This window comes from Camelus bactrianus, chromosome 31, assembly GCF_048773025.1.
Source record: "Camelus bactrianus isolate YW-2024 breed Bactrian camel chromosome 31, ASM4877302v1, whole genome shotgun sequence".
NCBI lineage: Eukaryota > Metazoa > Chordata > Mammalia > Artiodactyla > Camelidae > Camelus > Camelus bactrianus.
Genome location: NC_133569.1, coordinates 20,115,881 through 20,133,644, shown reverse-complemented (window position 1 = coordinate 20,133,644; position 17,764 = coordinate 20,115,881). Strand labels below are relative to the sequence as shown.

Below are 17,764 nucleotides of genomic sequence, written 5' to 3'. Positions count from 1 at the left end.
CAGTGGCAACATTACTTTGGCTGCTGCGGTTCAGTCTGGGAGGAGGATTATAAATAACAATCTGACACTAACAGAAAATGGTTTTGAAGACTGGCTTTGTAGCTAGTTACCTAGAAATTGTTTCTTTCTGTATTGACCTTTCCAAGAAGAAGCTGATAGAGTGGAGGAGGGACCCTTTCCTCCTAGAGCCTGAGGCTTTGAGTTTCTCTTCTAGATCTGAGGACTTCCGTGCTGGCCTTTTCTCTGAAGGTAAAGTAAGAGTTCTTGGAATATTTGTATTTCAGCAAACAGACCATAAACCTCCAACTTTGTTTCTTCAATCTCCCTTTCTTGTCTATTCAAAAAAGCATTTCTAATCGAGTACTTATGGGCTCCCATCCAATCCAGACCGTAGGCATCTGTCTGAGAAGCCCTGGAAGTACTTGAGTTAAAATTTCCCAGACACAACTAGCATCATTGCCAGGACTCACCTGGTTTCCCCTTTCAGGTACTGGGTTCTGAATGGAGCAGCGGAGGAAACCAGAAGTGAACCACTGAGAAACCACTTTTCTTTCCCAGGGCTCCAGGGAGGTTTCTGGTCCGGAAAAATTACTTCTTTGTGGGAGAAGAGGGCAGCAGAGAGCCCTTTTCCTCCACCAGCCCAAGCAGGCACTGGTTTGAAAAATAGCAAGACAGTAACAGTTACTGGATTGGTCCTGTCAGCTGGAACCCTTGCTCTGCTGAGGAGCTGAGGTTTGCAGTTTTGTTTGTTACTCTGTTGCTGCTCAGCAAGCTGCAGAAGCTGGAGAACAGTCCAGCATTAGAAGGACCTGGGTGCATGGGAGCTGAGAGCTCTTGACAGACATTGCAATTTGTAAAAGGAGGCAGAAGTGTGTTGAATGCAGAGCACATCCCTGCCAGGGTCCTTTGCCAAGGATGACAGATTGCATTGTCTGCTCTTTGCTACTTCACTCTGATGGGGTGGTTGGTGTCTCTGGGTCAATGGGAGGTGTGGGGCCTTGTAAATGTAACATTTTCTGGGAGCGCATCACTCCTACCTTCTATTTCTGCTTTGTCTTGGTTTCGGGACCACACTGGGGATGATTGTTTGATTTCTTCTGAAAACACTCAGGGCCCCATGAGGACTCTTCAAAGAGTGCACATATCCAAAGCGTTTCCAGAATCTCCTGGCTCTGCCTGGCTAGTGCAACTGGTTGGAATCATGCAGTAACTAAGTGAGGGTCTTTTTCCTGGGGGGCCAGTTAACTTTGTGCTGATTCATGGTCATGGGCTGCAGCCTTAGCTCCAAGCTGCAAAAATGTCATGGGCAAATGAACGCAGATTGTCCAATTGTGTACATAACCTATAGGAAGTGTTTTATCTATATTTGCTCAATGAATGAGAGCAAATATATCCATCAGAGAACCATAGAATGACAACAATGAAATGATTTTAGAGACTTATCTGCTGTGTCCCTTTACAATATTATTTATTGGAGAAAAACACAATTCAGAATCTCATTGGATTGTTTACAGGCAGTTAATAGAACTTAAGTGTAGTGCTCAGCCACCCTCATTACTAAGAATGGCCCTTCCCAAATGGTCTCCCTGTGCAAACACCACACTGGACATGGCTATTAAGATTACAGGGTATTGAGTCGAGAAGCCTGTAATCTAAGAAAGAATTCACCCAGATCAGTCCCTCGTGCCGCAGGAACAAAGCCCACAACAAGCAGGGTGGTGGTATGGGGACTCAGAGAAAGCCTGGCCTTGGAGCTGCTGCTTGCTAAGGTCCCTGCAGGTGAGGGTCTTGGGGCCTCCAGAGTGACTTAAGAGCGATGACCATTCCAACCAGAGAGCAGAACAGAAGATCAACCTTTCTGATTCTGCTTAGGACCAGTCCAGAGGAGTTGTAATTGATGTGCAGAAAGACTTGTGAGGGAAAGAACATCTGATTGAATGGAAACATCTGCTTTCTCGAATGGCACAAAGGAAGCAGAGAATTTTCCCCAGTAGAGAGCCTTTGGACTGCTCTCACGAGTTGGTAGAAACATTCGGTTGTTTAACTTGCAGGGCAATATTCTTTGGGGCGCACACAAGGAATTGTTTCTTTTGAAAAGAGGTAGAATCCTGGGTTGAAATCTGAGCAGCACATACTGGGGCCAGTGAGGGAAAACTTGGTGACTCTAATAATATCGTAGAGAAGGAAGCAGGTTCCAGGAGGACTGGGGATCGAGGCTTCCATCTGATGGACGGGCAGTGCCACCTCACATCAGCCCGGGCTGGGAATGAGCGTCTGCGCTTCGCAGGCCCTGCACTCAGAAACCCCGCACTGGGCCCCTGTTCCTGATCTTAGAGGAAAAGATTTCAGTTCTTCACCACTGAGTACAACGTTCACTGTGGTTTTTCATAGATGGCTTTATTGTGTTGAGATGGTGTCCTTCTGTTCCTCGGTTTCCAGTGTTTTTATCATGTAAGGCTGTTGGATTTTGTCAAAAGCTTTTTCTGCATCAATTGACGTGGCAATGTGGGGTTTTTTTCCTTCATTTTGTTAATGTAGTGTATTCCACGGATTGAATTTTGTGTTATACCATTCTTGCATTCCGGGAGTAAGTCCTGCTTGGTCATGATGTATCGTCCTTTTAATGAGCTGCTGAACTCAGCTGGCTAGTATTTTGTTGAGGGTTTTGGCCTTAGTGTTCATGAAGTATATACTTGTTCACAGCACTTTCATAATCTTTTTTTATTTCTGTAAAATCAGTAGTAATGTTAGTTACCATTCTTATTTCTGATTTTAGTGATTCGAGTCTTCTCTCTTTTTGTCACTGTCAATCTAGGTAAAGGTTTGTTAATTTTGTTGATCTTTTTGAGGAACCAACTTTTCATTTCATTGATTTTATCAATTGTTGAATTAATTTTTTATGAAACGTGTAAAGTCTGTGCCTAGATTCTCTTACTTTCTTTTGCATATAAACATCTAATTGTTTCAGCATCATATGTTGAGAAGACTGTCCTTTCTCCATTGAATTTCTTTTGTTGCTCCTTTGTAAAAGATCAGTTGACTATATTTGTGTAGGTCTTTTTCTAGACTCTCTATTCTGTTCCACTGATCTTTGTTTCTGTTCTTTTGCCACCACACTGTCTTGATTATTTGTAGCTGTATAGTAAGTCTTGAGGTCAGGCAGTGTCAGTCCTTCAACTTTGTCCTTGATCAGTATTGTGTTGACTATTCTGGGTCTTTTGCCTTCAAATTGCCTGGGACATTGAGTCACCAAGGCGTGGATGAGAGCCTTATATAATCATAGGCTCCAAATTAATCATTCACTGTTTATCTACCTACCCCCTGGGTGCAGCTAAAGCCATTTTAAGGCTGCTTGAAAGGGTTCTTTTTTTAAGTTGCCTTAACTTTTCCATCTGAAAGTTTTTCAACATTATACATTTTTATGTCATGCAAATGGATTATTATTATTACTAGGCACCAGAATTCTTCTTAGAGAAAAAAAATGCTATTGTTTGGAAAAGTATATGAAGGCATGAGACAAGGCAATGCAAGTGGTGGCAATGTGCCCTGATTGAAACAAGGAAAGGACTCTCTCTGTTCTCAAGGGGGAGGATCCAGAGAGAGGGAAGGAAAGAGAAAGAAAGGAGGAATTAGCAGACAAAAGGAGGCTGAGGTCCACATTTGATGGAGCAACGAGTAGAAATTCTATAATTTAAGGCTAGGGTTTTCTGATGCTTAATATGAAAATCTTCCTTTTACTGTGGTACTGCACCCACTTTCGTCCCTCGCCACCTCAACTCACTTTCAGTAAAGTCGCCCACACTTACAAATGTTCCATGTGAAAGTTTTGTTTTGTTTTGTTTTTGGAGTTCAAGAAGGAATTTGACCTTCACTTCTTCAGTGAGGAACAGAGATAGCACCTGTGGAAACTGAGAATGAAATGAACCCACCTAGGAATTAGCAATCATCTTGCTGAAGGTTGGGATTCTGACAGGGCATGAACGGGCATTTGAGTTAAGCTTACGTTGTCCTCAAGGGGCCAGGAGACCCCAGCTAAGCTAGCATCTGCACTATACATATTACAGTAAGGACTCCTTTATAATCTTCAAATTACTCTAACAGTGTTTTGTTTTGTTTTGTTTTGTTTTTGACCCCATCAACAATCATGTAAAGGAAAGCTTTTCTTTAGATTGTGCAAATTTAACTCAACCTACGTGGAGCAGGACGTTGTGACCAGTTACTGGGAGTCTGTATGATATCTTTTATGCAAACTTAATTTTTACATTTTAATTCACTCAAACTTATGGGAAGGGTCTGACAGTTTCAAAAATGGAAGAGAAACCACTGAATGTAGATGAATAGAGCTGGAAGAAAACTTTACAGATGAGGAAGTCAGGCAAAGGGAAGTGAATAACTTTCCTAAGGTCATACAACTTTGAGCAGTAGATTCATTGGATTAATCTGAAGAGAAAGTCTTGTTTTCCTTGCTAAGGAAATGCCTGCCATGGGCCATCTCCCTACAAAAGATCAAACTTGGTCAACTCAAGAACGTTTATATCTGTAGATCCTTTCCTCTAATTCATAAAATGATACTGGAGGGGAAAAAATGGTCTGCCTGACCATAAAATACAGAACTTCAGCTTTTTTAGAAGCCCCCCTGCCCATCCAAATTTGGGGGGACTTTAGTGAATGAGGCTCTGGCAAACAGTAGTGGTTAGGTAGGGTTTGTCCCACTTAGCATGCCTCCCAGGACTGAAGATAGTCAGCTAAAAGCCAATCAATACATGTTTCACTTTTGTTTTCTGTATAAATAGTTGTCTTATCTGAAATGATCTTTTCCAAGAGCTAATAGCCATAAATTTTTGCAGCTGGACATGTTTAGAAATGCCTCTTAGCTATTTTTGTTAATTTATTTTCTTTGTCTGTATTTGTGCAATCCAGCTTTGGGCATGCGAGCAGGCAGCCTTAGTCACTAGACCTCCACTTCTTATGGTATAAACTCAGGGAACATAGTCTCTCTCCTGTGGGAAAAACTCCATGTGGAGTCCCATGGAGTCAGAGCTCAGCCCGGGAGAAATGACTGCATCTTGGAGAATCATCTTCAGTTCCTTTGTGCTAAGTTTTGTCTGCATTTTTCCCTGCCTTTTTTGAAATCTATCTATCTATTTATCTATTTATCTACCTATCTATCTACAACTCTGATGTCCAATAATATGGTGATTATATATTATGTAATACTAACTCACTGACATATCAAAAGGCCACAAAAATGAAAATGCAAATACAGTGGAAATTCATGGAAAAGCACACATAAAATACATTGTGACTATCGTGTATATTTAATTATAGTACGCAAATTTTATTTATACATTTGGATAAACTTTAGACATCTTCTCAAAAAGAGGAAAGTGAGCTGACAATTCTTGATGACCTAATATATGCTGAATTTATCTCACTTAATACTTAGAACAACCCTGTAAAGAGGCATTATCACCTTCATTTAAAGATGAAGAATCTTGTCTTGTAGTAACCTATGGTGAAAAAGAATATGAAAATGAATGTATGTATGTTCATGTATGACTGAAGCATTATGCTGTACACCAGAAATTGACACAACATCGTAAACTGACTACGCTTCAATAAAATATATTAAAACAAAAAAGATGAAGAATCCAAGTCTCAACAAGGTCAAATAACTTGCCAAAGGTCATACAGCTAATATAAAGGTATAGCCTGGGTTATAGGTCAGTCCTAAAGCTAAAATCCATGTTATTTTTATTGGGCCATTCTGCGTCTAGAGAAACCCAGCTAATTACTGATTTCGGTAAAGAACTTAGAGTTAGAACATTTTTGGTTAAAAATTAAAATAAAAATAAATATGAAAACATTTTTGTCCTCCTCCATATTCGCTGGGCTACTGACAGCTGAGTTAGAGGGAAGGAAACTTGAACAGCACAGTGGAGAGAACTCGTCACCCACCTGTCCTTCAGCCACTGCCCCTTTCTGGACATCCATTTCCCAGGCAACAATATACATGTTCTGAGGTCTAAAGTCAAAAGGCTTCTATGAAAAGAATGTGATAGTTTAAGCCCTGAACATAAGACAGAGCAATAAAGCAATCAGTAGGGGCAGGGCTAAACTTAGATGAAATTTAGAAATAGAAATTTAGTTTTTCTTTTTAAGTCTCCAGCATTCTCTCCTGTGCTTTCCCCTCTTTTACAGTGATCCGTTGTCACTGTCGCAAGTTGTCTCTATTGAAATTAATAAACATCTCCGAGAGTTCTGTGTGGTTCCCTGGGGACAGTTTGTTTTCTGAAGCAGCTGGAGATCCAGCTCCCTGTAATGCGCTGGGCAGTGAGTGAGGGGTGTGCTGCCCAGAGGTTTCTATGAAACGTTGACTCCAGGAAGCATGAAGAGGGTTCTGGAGCTACTGTTTGCCTTCTTTAAGTCTGGTTTGGTACTGAATTTCAGTTTATTAAAAAAAAAAACATTAATAGTGGGGGATAAATGATTCATCAAGTTTAATTCACTGCTTTTCCCAGGACTATTTATATTTTCATTGGAGATGGGATTCTTATGGTTCAAGAATGAATCTCTAAGAGTGGAATGTCAGATCTCCATCAGCAGATATCAATTAATCAGTAGATCTCCAGCGCCCCTGAAATGGCACAATTGTTTGTTTCCCTTATGAATCAGAGATGGGGCCTGGAGAGCTGAACTGATTGAGCTCACCGCAGTAAGGATTAACTTCTCCGTTCAACAGAGGAGGAGCTGAGACCCAGAGGAGTTAGGGACATTTGCCCTCATCTCACAGTTAGTAGGTGGCAAACAGGTTAGACCCCAGTACTTCTGCCCAGGATGATAGAACCAGAGGGCTGGCAAAGATCTTAAGTTGCAACGTGCATGTCCATCCTCCTGAAGACCTCCTCACCAAAGAGTTGTCACCTCCCCCGTGACAGGGGACCCACATCAGCCCAGTGATTTTTTCAGACGCTGCTGGTCTGAGCCCCGTGTTGCTTTGATGAGCCTACCTAGGGCAACCACAGGAAGTCTGATGCTTCTCATTCCTCCTCTGACTCCTCTGTTTCAAATCCCTGCATCATCCCAGTTATGCTTCTCTGAACTTTCTACCATTTACTCCAAACATGGTGCTCAGAACCGAACCGAGTACTCCAGGTGAGCTCTGGATGCATTCATTCATTCATATGCAGACATGTACTTGATTAGCATCAAACTTCTCTCCGCTCAGTGCAGAGTAAGGAGGCGTGCTTAGGCCCATTGCTCAGGACACGATACATTTTTGGTTGCTGTCCAAGATCAGATTCGTTCTGGCTTTTAGGGATTTACGGTCAACTAGCTCTCTTTCAGTTCTTTCCCATGGCCTCCTGTTGTTGTGTGTGTATCTCCATCTCTAGCAAGCTCTTTTCTCTGTGTGGGAAGCTTGCCCTGTTTGTGCAAAAACCCATCCTGCTACTCTGGGGTGTGTGCTGACACAGGCTTTTATAAAACTCACTTGGGTTGTAATGAGAACACCGTTCCTCAGATCCCGGTCCAGCTTTTGTTCCTTCCTGATGCCAAAGTTGACATACCCCCAGTCCATCTCTGTTACAAAACCTGATCTCTAGGACAGGGAGCCATCTGTCCACTCAGGGGTCAATCAGGAGCCAACGAGAGGCTGAAGAGCTCACGTGTACAGGCGGATGCTTCCGCGGGCTGTGGAAAAATACCCGTGGAGTCCCTTCCCCACCACTTCCCACTCTGCTATCCCTCCTCCCTCGCCTTGGCTCCTCACATGCACTTGAACTGGCTCCGAGGAAAAAAAGGCAACAGCCCAGTAACAGCGTGCACGATTTAAGTCAAGGTCTAAACGGCATTGCTGGAGTCGGGATTCTGGAAACAGGAGGCTGCAAAACTTTGACATCTGTACCATTGCATCTTGCTAATATCTTTCCTCACCCACGCCATCCTTCCTCACCCCGCTCCTTCCCCCTTCTTTATTGAAAGAGCTCCTTTCAGTGGACTCTCCAGACGCTGTTTACACATTTATGGAGGGTCTTGCCTACTCATTAATAAGACAAGCAAATTTGAAACCCAGAGAAATCATTTGTGTGAGCCGGGCTGAGGACCCTGGGACCTTTGTCTTAAGCGTCCATCATCCATTTGCCCTGTTGGTTTGTACATTTCACGAAGGGAGCAGCAAGAGAAAAGTCTGCAGCATTCTTAAGTGTCTCCCTTCTTCAATTCAGAAGCCGTTCATGCTCGTATCTCTGTTATGTTGGTTCTCGTCACAGGAAGGAGATGTGGACCTTCTAATTTGAGCTCTGGTAAAGCTACATCAGCACCTCCTTGCATGCCTTTGCCAGGGCAATCCTCAGTACCCGCTCCACACTTCACCGTGCAAGGCACGGAACCTGTCTGTATTTGCCTCTGATAAGTCAGATCTTCCCTGAAGGGAAAAAAAAAAAAAAAAAAAGTCAAGGATCTAAGTATAAACAAGCTCTCAGCATGGAGTGAGGGAGAGATTCCAAACTTTTCCATGAGAGAATGACATCTCCCCAGCCTCCAAGCTTGTGTTGTGACTATTCCCCACATTTTTCTCCATAAAAGAACTTGGCAGGGCCAACTCATTTCCACTCACTCTTGTTTTCAGATGTTGTTTAGGTCAAGCATAAACTTTTCTAGCTTTGAGCTGGAGTTTGGACACCAATTCTGCATTTTTTGCATGAAAATTTTAGTTAAAAACTGTGTTGTCCCAAGGCATATCCCTTCCCTCACTCGTTGAACCACCCTCCACTTTATCCATCTCTGCACACACACTTAAAAAAAAAGTTTAATATTACTGATTTGGCAGGAGGAAGTGTAAATGTTGTGTCACTGTTAAGACAGGACGTAATCCTGATAGATGGGAGTCGCCAGGGAAGCATGACGCTGACTGACAGATGTTAAATGACACCCGCTGTTCCCAGCAGCGCACAAACAAGGTGGTTCCAGGACAGGTGAAAACAGCTCTGCAAGAGTCGGGGGGTGGAATTTTCTCTCCCGTCTTCCAGGGCAGTCAGCGTGTGTTGTCAGTCCGATGGGTAATACGTGCTTCTGGATTACTAGGTTTACCAAACGCCCAGGTAGCTGGAGTGCCTGTCCCTTCAGTTCTGAGGGAGGGGTTAACCGGAATGAGCTGGCCTTTCCCTGATTACAGAAGGCCTTTTGATGATGTCAGAAATTGCAAGAGGAGGAGGCTTGAGAAGAAAGTAAGAAAAGCTGAACATTTGTTCTCCATAAGAAGAAAGAGCAAGAAAAAGAAAAGAAAAGAAAAGAAAAAAGCCCAAAACAAACCACAACAATGACAACAAAAAACCAATCAAAACCCCACCCCCTAAACTATGTTCAATAGCTTATAATAACATTTAATGATAAAGAATATGAAAATGAAGATATGTATATATATGCGTGATGGGACATTGTGCTATACACCAGCAGTTGACACATTGTTAATCGTGGTACTTAAAAAAATAACACAAATTTTATGTTTAAGGCAAAAAACAAAAACAAAAACAAAAATGCACCGCTGACTCTTCCCTCCGTGGCTGGCTCCTCCAGGTAGCTCTCTCTGTTCCTGGCACCTGTGAGGCTCAGCAGGCGAACCAGCTGAAAAGAGGCTAAGCAGGTGGCGCATGACCTTGGGCATTAGTATTAGTATTAAAAAATACTCTTAATGCCCGAGTCCTATTCCAGAAATTATAGGGCAGTTTGTGTTAAGGACGGCTGGACCTCCAGTGGTTTTGTAAAGATGCCCAGCATATTCCAATGTGCAGCCGGTGCTGATGACCATGGAACAGAGATGCATCCTGCAAATGCAGTGGAGACTATGGGGCCACCTGATATTTGAAACAAAATGTGGCTGATTTCCACCTTCAAGAGAGCAAAGGCAGCATTTATTCCCTGTGGACCACCATGGAATTCTAGGCTTAAAAACAGTCTATGGGTATCCTATAGTCATTCCAAGGAGAAAATGGGACTTTCCATTGTATGTCACCCCTTCCTCTCTGCCCCATCACCTCCCTGTTGAGGGCTGTGCTCATCACTGGAGCTGGAAACAGGTAGAGACTGTCCAGTCAGAAGAAGCCAAACAGAGAAAAGGGAGCCCTCCTACACAGTTGGTGGGAATGTAATTTGGTGCAGCCATTAAAGAAAACAGTATGGAGATTCCTTAAAAAAACTGAAAATCCCAAACTTTCCCCAACACTTACCATATGATCCAGCAATCCCATTCCTGGGCATATGTCTAGAGAAAACTCTAATTTGACAAGACACATGCACCCCAACATTCATAGCAGCACCATTAACAATGCCAAGACATGGAAGCAACTTAAATGTCCATCAACAGATGACTGGATAAAGAAGTTGTGGTATATATATACAATGGAATACTACTCAGCCATAAAAAAGAATGAAATAATTTCATTTGTGGCAACATGGGTGGACCTGGAGATTATCATACTAAGTGAACTAAGCCAGAAAGAGAAAGAAAAATACCATATGATATCACTTATACATGGAATCTAAAATAAATGACACAAATGAACTTATTTACAAAACAGAAACAGACTCACATAGGAAACAAATTTATGATTACCAAAGGGGAAAGGGCCGGGGGAGGGATAAATTAGGAGTTAGGGATTAGCAGATACAGATTCTATATATAAAATAGATAAACAGCAAGGTCCTGCTCTATAGCACAGGGAACTAGATTCAATAGCTTGTAATAACTTATAATGAAAAAGAATGTGTATGTATATATATATATATATATATATATATATATATATATATATATATATATATATTCAGTTATATATATATAACTGAATCACTATGCTGTACACTAGAAACAAACACAACATTGTAAATCAACTATACTACAGTTAAAAAAAAAAAAAAAAAAGAGGGGGAACCACGCAGGGGACCTATTCTAAATCTGCATTGTAGATTTCTCCTAAACCCCATGTCAGGCCCAGAGCAAGCTCAGGAAGTAAGTCGAGGCAGCGTCTGGAGCCTTGTAGAGGTCAGAGGAGGACACATGGGTGAGACTAAGGGTCCGCTTTCCCTTGTGGACTTTTGACGGGCTAGTCTGTCTGGGAAAGTTTGTATGAAGGCCAAGTCCATGGCTAATCTAGGAGCTCTCCTTGTTCCAGGACTGTCATTCCTGCCCCTTTTCTTGGGCAGTAAATAACTTTTGGCTTTGACAAACAAGCCCTGGTGACACATTGGTGGTGGCGGTGGGTGCAGCAGAGTCTGGATGTCTCTGGGCAGAGCTTGGTGCTCTAAGCTTGGTCTGACCCTCTTGACTGGGATATCTTCATTGCAAAGGATGGTGGTGACCGCGGCCCTGAGAGTGACCAAGGCTAGGGTCCTATATCTTACAGTGAATTCCGCGGTGCTGCCCAGAGGCCCGGATGCAGGGGACATGCAGCCTCGCAGCTGCTGGGAATATCGATGCTAATGACTCTGAGACCCCAGAAGGAATCGCATGGCCCAAGGTAATCCCCACTTTCAGGAGGTAACTGATGCTGGGAGAGCCGTCCCATCCTTTCCACAAGCTGGGATACACTGGCTTTGGAGCTTCTTAAATTATCAAGGGAGGACGCAGTCTCACCTGCCGTGTGGGTCAGCTTCTCTGCCATCCTCACGGCCCCTGGGGGGCTTCCTGAGCTCGCTCCCAATAAACCCTCTGTGTGCAAGTCTCCCTCACAGGGCACCCGAGCGAGGTGACCTTCTCTTCCTTCAGACGTCAGCTTTAAGGCATGTGGTATTAACATCACCCCAGGAAAATGACTTGCTTAGTAGTTACAAGGAAGACTTTTGTCTCTGTCATTCATTTCCCCTTCTGGTGGCTTTGGCCTTTCTAAGGAGGCCTGGGGAGGACCAGGGGACCACCAGTGACAAAGCTCTAGTGACTCTAGAAAGCGGCACCGGGAGTGCCTTAGGAGACAGATTGAAAAGGAATTCTGAATCCCACAGAAGCGAGTTGCTGGAAGACGATGGGTGTGAGATTAGCAGAGACACTGAAGGAAAGTTGGAAAAGTGACAGGGAAGAGGAGGCGGAGAACTTTCTTCGGAGATGAGAGATTCCTGTTTAATTTCCTGGATGAGTTACTTCTAATGGTTAAAAAAAAATCCACATCTGTTAATTTACTGCAAGAGCCTTTGTAATTTGAGAGCCTTCCAGGGAAGAGGAGGATGGCTATAGATTTATGCAGTTAACTCTCAAGATGTGAACATGCAACCGGAGGCCCCACCTGTGTGTACAATGTACTTAAAGGATTAGAGCAAACTTTGAAATTATGATATGTTTTACCTAGAGTAAGAACCTGACTCTTTAAGCTTCTGTTTCCTTGAAGGAGGAGGGAAGAAAACCATCAATTCTGTTAGGTGATCGGGTACGTGAGACACTCTGCTTGTGGGATTTAATGAAGGTTTAAGTGCAGGTAGATGAAGGATGTGTTATTTATATATTTTATTTTAAACCTATTTTCAATACTTGTGATTCCAATTCAAAGGTGTTGCGTGCCGGAGGTCCACGTGCCCTGACTGAAGGTGACATTTTCAGGGAGATGTAGGTGCCAGGGGACCAGGGCAGCAGCTGTAGTGTGAGGGGCTGGAGGGAGTAGAAAGGGGAATTTTCAAAGAAGTGTTGCTGTGGTCTCCGTGGTCCCTCCAGGGTCTTCAAGAAATCTAAGTAAATACCTGACTCTCTACATAAACCAAAGGCATCCTTGGGCTGAAGCAGGTGATTATTAAACTAAGACGGAAATTTCTTTTCCCTCTGTGTGATTAACCAGCAACAGAGACCAGCGCATTTACAAAAGAATGACCATCACCTCCTACAGACTAAGCTACTGCTTTTGATTATTTGGTCTCCGTAGATTTGTCAGGTGGGCTGGGAGAACACGGTAACCAGAAACACGTAAGCTCAACAGCATGCAGTATTTAGGGAGCAGAAAATCACACACAGTTATGTCTAATAACGACACAGTACTTTATTTTAAAAACACTCAGATGTTGCAAAAAATACATAGAAAAATAAGGTTTGGTTGGGGGACTTAACTTCAACTCACAGGCTTGTGTGTTACAGATCGGAGCGGGAGTAATGCCCGTGGAGAACCTGACTGAATTTATTCAACAGGACAGAAACAGGCTGTCTGGGTGAAGTGGTCCGGGGCACCCTCCAGTGTACCTATAGGATACGGATACACTAACTCTTCAGATATCCTTCTGCCAGCGTGGGTATGCGTGAGTGACTAGTTCCAATGGGGGAAAAGCAAGATGGATTCGCCAAACCAAATGATTTTAAACACAGTCTTATTCTTTTCTTTTTGCAACACAACATACATCGCGGTAAAATGTTTAATCCTTGCAGATTTGGGGGGTGAAAGAATTGAAGGCGGAGGGTGGCAGAGGAAGGATACTGACTGCAGAGCAAACACTGAATGCTTATGTTAAAAGGCCTGTGAGAAAGAAAAAGCAATTTAGGGGGTCCTGCCTTCTGTGCTCCCTCTTCTGGGTGGGCAACATGTGGCATTCGGCAATATTTCAACATGAAGCTGGAACGATAGAAAAGCGGGGTGAAACCAGCCAGCTTTCTATCAACTTTGGCAATTTTGCCACCAGGAGTAAATTGGATCTTTTTAACAGGAGGAAATTGAAAGGTTTCTCACGGAACAGAATTAAGTAGTGGGATCAAGAGATTTCCACGCCTCGGGGTACCTCGTTAGTAACTGGCTTTTTTTCATTCCGAAGTTCCCCCTCTACCGGGTCATCTGAGATTACATGATGAAAACAGAAGGGTGGCCAGATTTCTCCTGTGCCCTCTTCTCATTCTCTCTGAAGTTGTCAGGTGACTCCTGGGAGGTGGGGGAACCCACATTTTTTTTTTTTAAATAGGCATTAAACACAGTTCTTGAAGCATTTGGATAGTTTCATTGTTAAACGATGGAAGCCATAATAACGTGTTTTGAAAACTGTTTCCTTTTTCTTAGCCTCTTCCTGCAAAGTGCCATCAGTCAGTCGCTCAGAGGCCTGGACTTTCTAAGGCGCAGGCCCCCTTTCTCCCCGCCCCGCCCACGAGCCCTTGATTTCCACTGCACCATTCAACAGTGCGTGGCCCTTCCTTCCACACTGTGTTCTTCCTTGTGTGTAAAACCCTCACCCCTCTTACAGCCTCTGCCTGCCTGGATCCGAAAGGGTTCTCAGACTTTGAACTGTAACAACAGAGCCACGAGAGAGTCCTATAAAAGCAGCAGTGACCTTCTAGAGCTGTCAAGTCTTTAAATAGGATTTGGGATTTAATGCCATATATTTTTAAAGGAAAGAAATAAGAATTGCTTGTTTTGAAAAAACAAAACAAAACAAAACACATGTCTTTTGGCCAATGCAGAATCCACTCCCCCAATGCCACTTTTTTTTTTTTTTTAAACCCAGGAGAGAGAAAGCTTTGGGGGAAAAAAAGAAAAAAAGCAAAAAAGCCCAGATCTCAGGCTAAATAAGGAAGGCGTTATATGTTAGGTGCAGCCAGACAAAAAGTCTGGACTGAAACAAAGCCCTTCCATGGGTGATTGCTAGGGAAAGGGGACCAAAAAAAAAAAAAAAATAGTAATAATAATAAAAGGAGAGGAGGAGCTTAAAGAATTTGGTGATCTGTCATGGTGTAGTATGAGTTATAGCCTGACAACGCCAGGAACTTTCTCATTCTAAATTCTCAGGCCCAGAGCAAAAAGGTCCAGAAAAGGCTTTTTTTTTTTTACCTTTTGCTAATAAAAAATGCAATGCCCCCAGCAGCAGTGTGGAGAGTCCTCGGGCCACTGTCTTGGACATGAGGAGACTCTGCTGGCCTGGGCCCACCTCTTGCAGGAGAGTTCTGTTTGTACAGCTTGTCTTAAAACCACAGTAAGTCCTTCTTGTTCTACTTGGGCCACCCTGTAAATACTTCAGTTGGCAGATTATTTAGAAAGGAATAAGAAGCTTATATCTCACCTCTTCCTACCCATCTCCATATCCTGTGCCAATCTGCTGAGCACGGACCACAGGCTTCTCTCTGGAGTCCTCTATTTCCCTCTCTCTTCCAGGGACAGAGAGAAACCTTGGTTATAGTCCAAGGCCAACGAGAGACTTCTGACCTTCAGCTTAATTCAGTAGGTGACATCCTCACCCTTAGCCGTCCCCCCTACCCCCACTGCCTTCACATTTGCTCTTGTGAATGGATGCTCAGCCACACGAGAGGATGGAGCTGGAGCAGCAGAACCCTCAGAAGTGAAGCGGACATCACCTCACACATCCCATCAGCTCATACAGAATCACCCGAAGTGCTGGAAACTGCACTTGGCTTTGTCCCTCCCCACTTCAAGCAGGTCTGTAAAAGCAAAAATGACCTCGTTCTGCGTTGGGGGAACTATTCGGATATTAAATTATTCCCTGTCCCAGATCTTTCATTGGCCCATCAGTGAAGAATCTCGGATTTTCATGCAAACCTCCCACAGTTTTGGTCTGCACGCCTCTTGCTGCCTGGGCCTCCCTGACCCTGGCCCCTTTCCTTCCAGAGGGACCACCTGGGGAAGGCAGTTTTGGATCACGGGTAGTTGTCTGCACTGGTGTTACCAGAGAGCTGGGCTCCAGCCTCCCAAGCAGTAAAGGTAGGGGTAGTAAGGGTAGGTGTTATGCACAGAGATGAGGGAGGCCCGCGAGAAGCCTTCCTCTTTCCGAGCTGGTAAGGAGGCTTGTTTCTCCAGGTCCCCCAGGTCCGAGGTGAGCTGCTTCCGCTTGGTCTTGTAGCGTCTGTTCTGGAACCATATTTTCACTTGGGTCTCTGTGAGCTTGAGGTTCTTGGCCAGGTGAGCCCTTTCAGGGGCTGACAGGTACTTCTGGTGGCTGAACTTCCTCTCTAACTCAATGACCTGAGTGTGGGAGAAGGCGGCTCGGGAGCGCTTCTGCGGCTGCCTGGGGGTCTGGGGCCGGCTCGGTAAGGCGCCCGGAGTGTTTTCACAGTCCAACAGATAAGTCCCCAAGTGCCTATCTGGAAAGGAGCGGGGAGAAGCAGGGATGGGAAGGAAAATGTTACATGGTAGCAGAGAAGAGAACAGAATTCAATCCACCCTTATCTGTTTTTCTGGTGAGTGAACAAACCACCCACTGTCAGCTTGGATACACTGCACTTTTTTCACATGACCAAGGGACTCCCCAAGTGGGGAGTGAGTGAATACGTAGATTATGTATTAGTTTTCCAATAGTCATCAAGGACCCAAAGTGGGAGAGGTTAGTGGTAGAACTTACTGCCACATCGCCCAATAGAATTCAATAGGGATTCTGGATGTGACTTGAGGAGCAGTGGGAGAAGGGAGGCAGGGAAGACTTAGAAATAAGATACCCAGTGAAGTGGGACCCAGAGGCATCCGGTGTGAACATCCGGGTGGCAAGAGAAGGCTTGTGTGGCAGGAGAGTTCATTCTCTGGCTTTAACCCCCCTTTTTTTCTAAATGAGCCGAGCCATACGGATGCCTCGTACGAAGGGGGTCAATTGCATGGTGACGGCTGGTACCTAGACTTACTGTGGCGATCACTTTGTAGTATACAGATACCGAATTACTATGTTGTACACCTGAAACTAATATAGGATGATGTACCAAGTTTACCTCAATTAAAAAAAAAAAACTGATAGGAGAGAAAAGTGGTCTACGCTAAATGTTCCGACGGTTATATCTCCCGAGGACCAGAGTGACTCCTAGATTTACTGTTTTATTATCTGTGGGACTGAGAAGCAAAGGGAATCTTTGCTGGTCAAACTCTGTTTTATTAATATTAATAAGTTATTATCAGTAACTTGTTACATGTTAGTTTTTGTTAATGCCAAGAGGTAACGCGGGGCTGGCGCCAAGCAAGGGTCGCGCAGTGGCTGGGAGCGCGTGTCAGGGTTTCCATCTAGGTCACCGGAGCATCGTGGCGCTGCGTGAGCGCCAGCCTTTGAGCCCCGGGCGCCAAGAACCCGCGGCGCAGAGCACAGCGCGGCGGGGAATCAAGCCCATGGCTAAATCCCGCGCCGCCCTGACGCTGGGGCTCAGGGTTCATCTCTGAGGCGCGCCCGAGGCAGAGGCGGTGAGGTCCCTCCGCCTGCGGCCGCGGGGCCCCGCATCCCTGCGGCCGGAGCTCGGAGAGGTCCGCCCAGCACCCGCCCTCACGCCCATGCAGCCCGCGGGCTGACCCGCCCTTCTTGCGGGACTCACCCCGGCCAGCCCGGCCGCCCCAGCCTCGCCGGCTTACCTGCCTCAGTCTCCGCCGGCGGCTCGGCCTCCCTCCGCGCGGCGCGGGGCCGGGCGCTCGGCTGGTCCTCGGGCGCCCCGGCGCCGCCCCTTCCTTCTTCGGACTCCTGCGCAGGGTCTCGCCTCGGGTCCGGCTGGCGCGGGGGCTGCGGCCGCGGGTTGCCCGCTGGGCCTCCGTGCCGCTCCGCGCCGTCCCGCAGTATGTCCTGGATGAGGAAGGAGGTGAGCGGCTTGGATGGGGCGGGTGGCGCGGCCCGGGGTCTGCAGCCGGCCGCGCCTGCCTCCGCTGGCCGTGGCTCGGGAGCCCGGAGCATCCTGGCGGCCCGGCCCCCCGCTGGCGCTCGGAGGCGAGCGGCTGCGCCGGCAGCGCCCGCACCACTTTCACTTTCCGCGTCCCCGCGCACTTATAGCCCTGGGGGCGCGCCGCGCCGCCTTCCCATTGGCCGCGCGCTCGAGCCGCGCCGCTGATTGGCCGTCCGG

At 45.4% G+C, this 17,764-nt stretch overlaps 1 protein-coding gene across 1 annotated transcript; it reads right to left on the bottom strand.

The window, feature by feature from the left end:
- Positions 1-12,991: 12,991 nt before the first annotated feature.
- On the bottom strand, positions 12,992-17,679 carry NKX3-1 (NK3 homeobox 1). The gene is made up of 2 exons (XM_074355561.1): positions 17,286-17,679; positions 12,992-16,045 (listed from the first exon to the last, which is right to left on the bottom strand). The coding sequence occupies exons 1-2, from the start codon at positions 17,596-17,598 to the stop codon at positions 15,627-15,629; spliced, it is 732 nt and encodes a 243-aa protein (XP_074211662.1). The 5' UTR covers positions 17,599-17,679; the 3' UTR covers positions 12,992-15,626.
- Between the last annotated feature and the right edge of the window lie 85 nt (positions 17,680-17,764).